At 39.1% G+C, this 12,428-nt stretch overlaps 1 protein-coding gene across 1 annotated transcript; it reads right to left on the bottom strand.

The window, feature by feature from the left end:
• Positions 1–4,523: 4,523 nt before the first annotated feature.
• Positions 4,524–4,891, bottom strand: LOC119814396 (60S ribosomal protein L37a). The gene has a single exon (XM_038330063.2). It carries the CDS (start codon positions 4,868–4,870, stop codon positions 4,592–4,594), a length of 279 nt encoding a protein of 92 aa, XP_038185991.1. The 5' UTR covers positions 4,871–4,891; the 3' UTR covers positions 4,524–4,591.
• Positions 4,892–12,428: the final 7,537 nt, after the last annotated feature.

The raw sequence follows: 12,428 nt of genomic DNA on the forward strand, positions 1-12,428 counted from the left end.
TTCAATTGTGACAAACAAGGTCACCATAAAGGGATTATAAACAGGGCATTCCAAGAAACAATGTTTTTTTGTAACTATAATTCAAATGGAATGCACCTCCCTCTGGATTATGCTGAATGTGTGGCAAGGACAATCATTGGACTAATGAATGTAGATCATAAAGGGACATTCAAGGTAAACCTTTGCATTGGGAACCTCTTTGAGGGGCCTCCCACAGGACCTCATGCCAAATCTGGTTTAGTTGTTTCCTATAATCATGGAGGTAGCTCCTTCCCAGAGCAATTAAAGAACCTAATGTTAATTATAAGAAACCATACTGCTCTGGATAATTGAACAGCTATCGAAGAGAACAAAAAGTTCAGGAAAAAACAGTGTTTTGGCAAACTTATAAATGAATAAAGACCAAAATTTAAAAATACAAATAAATGACATTGTCATTGAAAGTCTGGTAGACACAGATGCAGATGTAACAATATTTGCACAGAATCTTGGCATCTAATTGGCCTCTCAGGATGTAGATGGTCAATTTTTAGGGATTGGAACTTCATCTCAGGTAAACCACAAGATGGGTTGAATGTATAGAGCCAGAAGGACAGGAAAACTAAAGCCATATGTGGCTAGCAGCATGAATCTGGGCATATGATTGGTTAGAGCAATGGAATACTCAGATAATATTTCCCCGAACTTAGAAACAAACCACAAATTAACATGTTTCTGGGAACATTATTATAAGGTATTATAAAAAGACAGCCACAACCATTTAGGTTGTACAATAAGGACACAACAGCTGCTGATCTTTCAGAGGCACCAACAGCCCTACCTTTAAAATGATTGACAGACAGACCTGTATGGGTTGAACAGTGGCTTTAAACATCAGAGAAACTTCAGGTACAGCAGCTGGATGCTCAGCGTATTGAAGAATCAATCAGCCCTTGGAATTTTTCTGTATTGTTAACAAATATGGAAGCCTTGCGGTGGTGGCGCATGCCTTTAATCCCAGCACTCGGGAGGCAGAGTCAGGAGGATCTCTGAGTTAGAGGCCAGCCTGGTCTACAAGAGCTAGTTCCAGGACAGGCTCTAGAAACTACAGGGAAACCCTGTCTTGAAAAAAGAAAAAGAAATATGGGAAACAGGAAATGGTAACAAATCTAAGAGCTGTTAATAAGGTGATTTAGCCAATGGGCTCTCTGCAGTCTGGAATTCCTTTGCCTTCTCTATTACCTAAAGGATGGCCTCTTATTGATTTAAAAGATTGATTCCTCACTCTACAAGAAAAAGACAGAAAAATTTACAAAAATTAGACCCCAAATGGTGCAAATTTAGGAGAGATCTATTGCAGACTCTTAATGACTTTCAGAGACTGCTAGGAGACATTTCGTATCTAAGATCCACTACTGGGAGAGATTCTGATGAACTGAGTAATTTGGTCAAAACCTTAGAGGGTGATAAGGAGTTAAATAGTCCCAGGAAGTTATCAGCTGAAGCTGAGAGAGAATTGGCTTTGACTGAAGAGAAATTGCAAATTGCACATGTGGATAGTGTGGATCCATTTAAAAAATTTTTGAAGTATTTTTTAAAAATTTATTATGTATACAGTGTCCTGCCTGCATGTATACCTGCACATGAGAAAAGGGCACCAGATCTCATTATAGATGGTTGCGAGCCACCGTGTGGTTGCTGGGAATTGAACTTAGGACCTCTGGAAGAGTAGCCAGTGCTCTAACCTCTCAGTCATCTCTACAGCCCATGAATCCGAACCCTAACTATATTCTGATCCTATTACCCTCCAAGCATTCCCCTTCAGGAATTTTAATACAGAAGGAAGGTATTACCTTCGAATGGATCTTTTTACCACATAAACTGAATTAAAGATTAAAAACATGTGGAAAGGTCTCTGAGTTGATTCTCAAAGGAAAATTGAGACTTCATTAATTAGCAGAAATATACCCAGCAGAACTTATAGTACTTTTTAATAATGATATAATTGGCAAATTTTGGACAGAAAGTGAACCCTGGAAAAGAACTTGTAGTAATATAATAGTTTGTGAGAGATTAAGAACAAATATCCCTAATGCAAGAGAATCCAATTTATAAAGAGAACTAATGGGTTCTTCTTAACATTGTACAGGAAACACCAATATTTGGAGTGCCTACATTTTGTACTGATGCAAAAAAATCAGGAAAGACGGGTTATAAATCAGAAAATTTAAGTAAAGTGGATCTAACCCTTATTCTGTCCAAAAGTCAGAATTATGTTCTATTCTTGTGGTATTAATGGATTTTAGGGAACCTCTTAACATAGTTACTGATTTGCAATATGTAGAAAAAGTTGTTTTCATATTGAAATAATTGAATTTATATCAGGTGTTACAGAATTGATTTTATAATTTATTCAGTTGCAAGAAATAATCAGGAATAGGAATCATCCCATATATATAGCACACATCTGATCCCATATTGGTCTGCCATGTCCTCTAGCACAAGACAATGAAGAAATTTATCAACTATTGATTGGAAATGTGCTGGAGGCCTCAGAATTTCATAAAACATCATGGCAATAGCAAATATTTAGAAACAGACTTTTCCATTACATGGCAACAAGTCAAGGAAATTATAACATAATGTCCTACTTGTTCTTCATACAATCAAACACTACTACATTCAGGAAGTAACCCAAAGTGTACTCAAAGGAATGAAATCTGGCAGATGAATATGTCCTATTTTATAGAATTCAAAAAATTAAAAATATATATACCACACTATTTATTCAGGTTTCCAATGGGCAACTGGTTTGAGTTTGGAAAAGGCTGATTTTGTAATCACATATTTGCTAGAAGTTATGGCCATTATGTGTATACCTGTAGAATAAAGACAGACAGTGCTCCGGCATGTTTCTAAGAAAATGAAACAGATTGTGCTTATTATAATTTAAAGCATATTACCCATATACCACAAAATCCTACAGGACAGGCAGTTATCGAAAGATCATATCAAACTCTAAAGGATATGTTAAATAAACAGAAAAGAGTAATAAAAGCTCCAGAAATAAATTGCATAATGCTTTATTAACTTTGAATTTTATAAATGCTAATGAGAAAGGAACAACAGCTGCAGAGACATTGGATAGTAGAAAAAACTATGGAATTCAATCAGCCAGTATACTTTAAAGATGTGTTGACCTCAGAATGGAAATCAGGACATATGTTACATGGGGGAAGGGGTTTTGCTTTTGTTTTCACAGGAGAAGAAAAGCTATGGGTACCATTAAAATTGATAAAGACTCAATTTGTACAAGAGAGACCTCTTAATTTGAGGAGATGATAGTTCATCAAGCAGCATGGCCATTTTGATCTGAACTAACCTATAAAACTAACAAATGCTTTTTACTTGATCAGCTAAAACTTGCCAAAAGAGAACCTCTTCAAAATTAGCTTTGGGGAAGGGTTTTGTTTCTATCTTTTCAGAAGAATAAAGGTGTATCCAACTAAGGAATCCAAAGACCACTGAACAAATGAGATGGGAAGAGAAAAGACAAATCATCCAGAAAAATTGTACCAAGAAAAAGAGTAAATCAGCTTGTTGGTATATCAGATTTACAACAGGATAAATTTCACTAATCTTTCCAAATGTTTCTACTGTTCTCTGCATATAATGCAAATGGTCTTTTTATAGTCCCAGTCCAATTAAAAATTAAAGCTGTCTTTGGAGTTGCAGTGTGGTTCTCTCTTTCTCTAAACCCAAGCATGCTTATTAAAGTAAAATCCCAAATCTCTGCTCATGTCAGAAGAACCACCTATTATGGGAAAGAAGAAAAACAAATATTTAAGGACTATTTTATTGTCAGTAATCTCATAATCCTTTGGTTTTTATGTTGATTCTTTAGCAGCTTTTAAGGCATAAATATTACCTAAAAAATTATAAGATTAAAATCTAGTGATATTTTATTTTTATTTTAATAAAGTTTGCCTGAAGATCAGAATGCCAAACAAGACACCAGTCAGTCACTCAGGCCAGGCAGTGGTGGCACAGACCGTTAATCCCAGAAACCACAATAGTTAGCCACAGAGGCCAAGCAGTCATAGATGCCAGGCAGTGGTGGTGCACACCTTTAATCCTAGCACTAGAGAGGAATAAAATGGGACAAGAAAGGAACTTGCTTTCTCTCTTTCAGTCTGAAGATTACATAGAGGTAAGAGCTCTCTAGTAGTTGACTTCTTTGCTTTTTCTGATCATCAGACTGAACCCCAATATCTGTCTCTGGGATTCTATTAATTGGGCTACATTAAAGTGTATGTATTTTAAAGTTTTTTGTCATGATATTAATGGTCCTATAGAATACTAACTAATTCTAGAAAAAAGGTCTCATCTACCTTTCTGTAGATGATTTTGGGTTTGAATCTCTATCAGTTTTCTGCAGTGAACCATAAACATGCCTAACAGTAACCTTTGACATCTTTAAAAGGAGGATGGGCCCCACAATGGCTATTCCTCCATGACCATGATAACATGATTTTTTTGTCATGTAAATTAACCCATTTATTTAGTTGGCTGTGCATTATCGAGTAGGCTTGGGTATCAAATGCTAGCACTTCTACTGGTCCTTCAGTTCCTTCAGTCTTCTGATGGCGGACTTCACTGTGACAGCAGAAGTCGTGTTGTAGGTCCAGGCCCCGCCAGCCACTGTTTTCATGCAGGAACCACAGTGCCAGATGCCAACGGCTCGTCTCTTCATCTTGGTCTTGCCACAGAAAGAGCACGTGTACTTGGCGTGCTGGCTGATTTCAATTTTCTTCACCATTTTCCGGAGGGAGGCACCATAGCGGGTCCCGTATTTCCCTACGATCCCGACCTTCTTAGTGCGTTTAGCCATGTCGCCGGAACCTAAGCCAAGCACCGATAACATGATTAAGCTGAAAAACACCATGTAAAGATTGGCTTTTGGGCAACAAACTGCTCAGAATTATTTTGAAGTGGCTGAGATGATCCAGCTTGACAGACTATTCTAGCCAGGACTTAAGAAAAAAATCTGTACTTTCCCATTATGCAGAGACTGGACAACAAATGATACAGCTACCTCTTCTAGGACTTGACAATTAACTCATTTTTTTTTTCTTTTCAGGATCCCTTAAAGATGCCATTGTCCCCAAATGGCAGGAAGTAAATTTTAGAACACGACAGCCATATACCCAAGAGGTAGGGTGGGTGACTTTTGATCTCTCATTGGGTTATGGATATTTGTCATTGTTCAGGGGGACTGGTTATAAATTTTTATCGGTAATGTTCAGGAAAAAAGCTAAACAAAAAACATTAGATTCAGGGTTCTTGTTCTGAAAAGAAAAAAAAGGGGAATATAGGTATGATAGAATATAAGGGTAGATTATTGAATTTACTCTGAAAAGAAAAAAGGGAGACTGTAGATATGACAAAATAAAAACGTAGATATTGAATCTACTTCTAAAAAGCAACTACTAGTTTTAAATATTTTACATTAGATTGGATTTTTTATATGATAAAATTTGATATTAATTTTATTAAAATACTGTACATACATTTCTAACCTTTTTCAGGGTATTGTACATGTAAAGCTCATTTAACAATGTAATGCAAATCTCTAGTCCTTAAAAGTTATTATTACCAGCTATTTAGGATAATAAAGAAATACAGGCTAGTAATTAGTCACCTATTACAATTGAATTTGTGATCATATTATGTGTGTTTTCAAGGTCAAGCAGAGATATATTTTAGATAGCAAGATCATCTTCAAACACCTCAGGGATATATGGAATATTAAATGATGTTTTAATAACAGGTTCTTTTTTTGTTTTTCTAAAGCTCTGCAGCTTTAGAGCCTGTCCTGGAGCTAGGTCTTGTAGACCAGGCTGGTCTCGAACTCACAGAGATCCGCCTGCCTCTGCCTCCCGAGTGCTGGAATTAAAGGCGTGAGCCACCACTGCCCAGCCAACAGGTTCTTTTTTTATGACAATGAGACATGTCTGCTCCTGGCAGCACTAGTCTACTTCAGAGAAGATGATGGGCATTGAAGAAACTCCACATGGAGTTTACTTTTCTTTGCCCAAAAGCAAGCCATTGGGCAAGAAAGTGCTCTTTTTTCAACTGCTGACAGTATGCTGTCCTGATTGGACAAGCAGGACATAAAAGAGAGTGACTGCCAAATTTTGTCAAGAAAAGGTGGAATAGTCCTTCAAAAATCCTGCTTCATAGACAAGTCTGTTGAATATTTTAGGTTTTTATACTGAAGATGGATGCCCCAATGTGATATAAGATATCTTTTTGTGTATGTATTGCTGTTATTGGTTAATGAATAAAGTTACTTTGGCCTATGGCAGGACAGAATATAGCCAGGCTGGAATAGCTATACAGAGAGAGTAGGTTGAGTCAAGGAGATGCCATGTAGCTGCTGAAGGAGACAGATGCTGGAAATTTATTGATAGACTGCAGCCTAGTTGTGATACAGTGACTAATAGAAATGGGTTAATTTAAGATGTAAGAGTTAGTTAATAAGGAGCCTGAACTAATAGACCAAGCAATGCTGTAATTAATATAGTTTCTGTGTGATTCTTTGGGTCTGGGAAGCAAATCCCAGAGAACTTAGACAACAATGTGGACACTAAGCGAGACTTACATAGATCTAATCTACATGGGAAGTAGAAAGTATAAAAAGACAAGATCTTCTGAGTAAATTGGGAGCGTGGGGACCTTGGGGGAGGGTTAAAGGGGAGAGGGGAGAGGCAGGGAGCAGGAGCAGAGAAAAATGTAGAGCTCAATAAATATCAATAAAAAAGATTTATTTATTTATTATGTATACAGTGTTCTGACTGAATGTATGTCTGCACCCCAGAAGAGGGCACCAGATCTCATCACAGATGGTTATGAGCCACCACCATGTGGTTGGTGGGAACTGAACTTAGGACCTCTGGAAGAACAGCCAGTGCTCTTAACCGCTGAGCCATCTCTCAAGCCCATGTCTGTATCCTTTTTTTTAAAAAAATATTTATTTATTTATTATGTATAGAATACTCTGTCTGTGTGTATGCCTGCAGGCCAGAAGAGGGCACCAGACCCCATTACAGATGGTTGTGAGCCACCATGTGGTTGCTGGGAATTGAATTCAGGACCTTTGGAAGAGCAGGCAATGCTCTTAACCTCCAAGCCATTTCTCCAACCCCCCATGTCTGTATCCTTAAGCCTTCCTGCTGCCCACAGATTCTGAAGTTCTAAGTAACTCTCAGATACTGCTTTTATTAACTTAGGGCCATTGGCAGGATAATAGAGGACCCCCTTGCCCTGTTTGCCCAATGCCCATGCTTGCTTGGGTGATGGCCAAGTATAAAGGATGCAGTTGGGGCTCACTTGATCAAATTGCAAATAAGTCTGTGGATGCCATCCAGGGCTGTGCTACATAGCGCCCCCTGGCGGATGTGAAGCCTATAGTACTCCCAGGCAGCTATAGTGGTGCTTCTAGAAGGTTCTCTGAGGATAGCCTTTTTCTGGTGAGTGTCTGGATCAGATAGAAGCGAGGAGAAGACTGGAGGCAGATAGCAGCTACTTAGAAGCAAATTTTCTCCAGGCAAAGTTCAGAGTGACCACCTTGGGCTCCACGAAATGAAGGGATGGTACTTTAGAACCTTTTCCTACTTAGGCCTCTGCAACCTACTACCCACAGAAACTGGTAGCTCTATATGTGACCCAACAAAATTGCAAACTTGCTTAAAACATTGAGTCTCTTTTTCTATGATGATCGGTAACTTGATTGAGCAGTTAGTTCTATGATTTGTAAACCAATAGTTCTCAACTTTCTTAATGCTGTGACCCTTTAATACAGTTCCTCACGTTGTGGTGACTCTCAACCATAAAATTATTTTCATTACAGCCAGGCGGTGGTGACGCATGCCTTTAATCCCAGCACTCGGGAGGCAGAGGCAGGCGGAGCTCTGTGAGTTCGAGGCCAGCCTGGTCTACAAGAGCTAGTTCCAGGATAGGTCCCAAAGCTACAGAGAAACCCTGTCTTGAAAAACCAAAAAAAAAAAAAAAATTATTTTCGTTGCTACTTCATTATACTGCAATTTTGCTACTGTTATGAATCGTAATGCAAATATCTGTATTTTCCAGTGGCCATAGGCAAGGGTCCTTTAACTCATGCGCCAGAGCGCCACGAACCACAGGTTGAGAAATGCTGTTGTAGATCATAATACTGTTTTGACTCGGTTTAATTTTTGCGAATTCAATATGGATTTTAAAAACAAAGGCAAGGCGGGAATGATGGCTCAGGTGTGCAATTGCAGCTTTTGAGAGGCTCAGCTTGGAGGCCTGCAGGGTGTTGATGTGAGCTCCCAGAAAGCCTAAGCTATAAGCGTAGACCCCGCCTCAAACAAACAACAGAGACTTTAGCTTTGTTTCCTGAGTGTTAGCCTTGTCTATACCTAATCCTGGGCCCAGTTTTCCGATGACTTTATTTTGTTTTTTGAGTGAAAGACAGGCTTTCTCTGTGTGCTCCAGGCTGTCTTCAGCTGCAGAAGCTGGTGTCTCCATCTTCTAAGAAACAAATGTGTACATCTATGGGTCTCTTGTGTGTTTTGTTTTGTTGTGGTGGCTAACGTGAACATTGTTTTATTGCTTTTATTTTTATACATTTTTCTCCACTCCACTCCCTTTCTTTCCTCTTCCCTTCTAACCTCTCCTTTGACCCCCACATTCCCAATTTATTCAGGAGATCTTGTCTTTTTCTCTTTTCTATGTAGATCCATATATATCTCTTTTAGGGTCTTCTTCATTGTCTAGGTTCTTTGAGGTTGTGAATTGTAGGCTGGTTTTTCTTTGCTGTAGGTCTAAAACCTACTTATGAGTGGATACATATTATATTTGTCTTTCTGGGTTCGGGGTACCTCACTCAATATGTTATTTTTTCTAGGTCCATCCATTTGCCTGTAAATTTCAAGATGTTATTATTTTTTCTACTGTGTAATACTCCATTGTGTAAATGTACTGCATTTTCTTTATCCTTTCTTTGGTTGATGAGCATCTAGGTTGTCTCCAGGTTCTGGCTATGACAAATAAAGCTGCTATGAACATAGTTGAGCACATGTCCTTGTGGTATGATTGAGTGTCTTTTGGGTATATACCCAACAGCAGTATTGCTGGGTCTTGAGGTAGATTGTTTCCTAATTTTCTGAGAAATCGCCATACTGATTTCCAAAGTGGCTGTACAAGTTTGCACTCCCACCAGCAATGCAGGAGTGTTCCCTTTTCCCCACATCCTCTGCAGCATAAGCTGTCATCAGTGTTTTTTATCTTGGTCATTCTGACAGGTGTAAGATGGAATCTCAGAGTTGTTTTGATTTGCGTTTCTCTGATGGCTAAGGATGTTGAACATTTTTTTTTTTTTGAAACGGGGTTTCTCTGCAGTTTTTTTTGTTTATTTTTCTTTTTTCTTTTTTTGGTTTTTTCGAGACAGGGTTTCTCTGCAGCTTTTTTAGAGCCTGTCCTGGAACTAGCTCTTGTAAACCAGGCAGGCCTCGAACTCACAGAGATCCGCCTGCCTCTGCCTCCCGAGTGCTGGGATTAAAGGCGTGCGCCACCACCACCCGGCGATGTTGAACATTTTAAATGTCTTTCAGCCCTTTGAGATTTGTCTGATGAGAGTTCACTGTTTAGGTCTGTACCTCATTTTTTAAATTGGATTATTTGTTCTTTTGATGTCAAGTTTCTTGAGTTCTTTGTATATTTTGGAGATCAGTCCTTTGTTCAATGTGGGGTTGGTGAAGATCTTTTCCCATTCTGTAGGCTGCCATTTAGTCTTGTTGACTGTGTTATTTTCTTTACAGAAGCTTCTCAGTTTCAGGAGGTTCCATTTATTAATTGTTTCTCTCAATGTCTGTGCTGCTGGGGTTATATTTAGCAAGTGGTCTTCTGTGCTAATGCGTTCAAGTGTACTTCCCACTGTCTCTTCTATGAGGTTCAGTATGATTGGTTTTATGTTGAGGTTTTGATCCATTTGGACTTGAGTTTTGCGCATGGTGATAGATATGGATCTATTTTCTTCTACATGTTGACATCCAGTTATGCAGCACCATTTGTTGAATATATTTGTTTCTGTGTCAAAAATCAGGTGTTTGTAGGTGTGTGGATTGAAATCTGGGTCTTCTGTTCAGTTCCATTGGTCCTCTGTCTGCTCTTATGCTAATACCAGGCTGTTTTCATTATTGTAGCTCTGTAGTAGAGTTTGAAGTCCGGGATTGTGATGCCTCCAGAAGTTCTTTTGTTGTACAGGATTGTTTTGGCTATCCTGGGTTTTTTGTTTTTCTATATGAAGTTGAATATTCTTTTCTTGAGGTCTATGAAGAATTTTGCTGGGATTTTGATGGGTATTGCATTGAATCTGTAGATTGCTTTTGGTAAGATTGCCATTTTTGCTATGTTAATTCTACCTACCCAAGAACATGGGAAATCTTTCCATTTTCTGGTGTCTTCTTCAATTTCTTTCTTCAAAGTTTTTAAGTTCTTGTCATACAGGTCTTTCACTTGTTTGGTTAACATTATCCCAAGTTTTTTTATATTATTTGTGGCTATTGTGAAGGGTGATATTTCTCTGATTTTTTTCTTGGCCTGTTTATCATCTGTATAAGGGAGGGCTACTGATTTTTTGAGTTAATTTTGTATCCTACTACATTACTGAAGGTGTTTATGAGTTGTAGAAGTTCCCAGGTAGAATTTTTGGGGTCATTTAAGTAAACTATCATATTGTCTGCAAATAGTGATAATTTGACTTCTTCTTTTCCAATTTGTATTCTCTTGATTGATCTCCTTTTGTTGTCTTATTGCTTTAGCTATAACTTCAAGTACTATATTGAATTGATATAGAGAGAATGGACAACCTTGTCTTGTTCCTGATCTCAATGGATGACTTTGAATTTCTCTCTTGATGTTGGCTATTGGGTTGCTTATATTGCCTTTACTATGTTTAGGTATGTTCCTTGTATCCCCATTCTCTCCAAGACTTTTATCATGAAGGGGTGTTGAATTTGGTCGAAGGCTTTTTTTTATCATCTAATGAGATAATCATGTGTTTTTCCCCCTTTCAGTTTGTTTATATAGTGGATTAAATTGACAGATTTTTGTCAATGTTGAACCAACCCTACATCTCTGGGATGAAGCCTACTTGGTCGCGGTGGATGATTTTTCTGATGTGTTGAACATATATTTTAATGATTTTTTTCATCATATGTGCATTGGTGTTTTGCCCGCATGTATGCCTGTGTGAGGGTGTAACTGGAGTTACAGACACTACTATATGGTTTCTGGGACTTGAGCCAGGGTCCTCTGGAAGAGCAGCCTGTGCTCTTAACAACTGAGCCATCTCTCCAACCTTTGTAATAGTCTTCTGACATAATATTTTTCTTTTTCTTTTTTTTTTTCGAGATAGGGTTTCTTTGTAGCTTTAGAGCCTATCCTGGAATTTGCTCTGTAAACTAAGCTAGCTTCAAACTCACAGAGATCCGACTGCCTCTGCCTCTTGAGTACTGGGGTTAAAGGTGTGCCTAATTACCACCACACCCTAACATTTTTTAAGTGTTAAGAATTGAATCTAGTGTCTTACACACATGTTATGAGATTTAGTTATACCTAACATTTGAAATTTTTTTGGCTTTGAGGCAACCTTTCCCTGTTAGCCCAGGCTGCCAACTTTCAATCCTGCCTCAACACTTGAGTTCTATTATTGCAGATGAGGGCCCAGTTGCACTTGGTATTGAATCCTTGAGAACTTGCCTATATAAAGTTTTTCTATTTCTCCAAAATAGGCTTGCAGCCCCCCAGATAAAGGTGCAATTTTGTGTGTGTGTGTGTGTGTGTGTGTGTGTTTATGTGTGTGTACAATTGTATGCCTAATTGGTACCCATAATGTTGTGTGAGTCAGGGCAAAGGTCACACAAGCCTATGGACCCATCAGTGAGGACTTAGCTCACTATCTTAGCTGGCTTACTAGAGAGACAGCAATAGGAAGACCAGATCCTGGGTGTGGGTCAAGGCCATAGCAGGTCAGAGCTGGCAATCCTGATGACTGCCACCGCCTTTTGCCACAGCTTTTTCCTACATCCTTCCTTCTCTTCAGAGCTTGGGATCCCAGCTGGTGAGGGAGGGATTGAGTGGCAGGCCAACTGTCACTCAGGCCAATGGGCCCCAGAGGATGGGCTGGGATGGGGCTTGGGCTGCTATGGAGAGGAGAGACGCCTGTCTGAGAGGAGAGGGAGAGGGAGGCAGGCCTGGAGACAGAGCAAATAAAGGGTCCTGAGAGAAAAGAGCGCACTGACTCCTTGAGGCTCTGCAGAGGCTGGGAGGGAGGAAGGGCCAGGGACAGACGGGAGCCTAGGCTGTCTGGGGCAACATGTGTCGAGTGATGTTGTTTGAAGGGT

The sequence above is a fragment of the Arvicola amphibius genome, chromosome 5 (assembly GCF_903992535.2).
Source record: "Arvicola amphibius chromosome 5, mArvAmp1.2, whole genome shotgun sequence".
Classification (NCBI taxonomy): Eukaryota; Metazoa; Chordata; class Mammalia; order Rodentia; family Cricetidae; genus Arvicola; species Arvicola amphibius.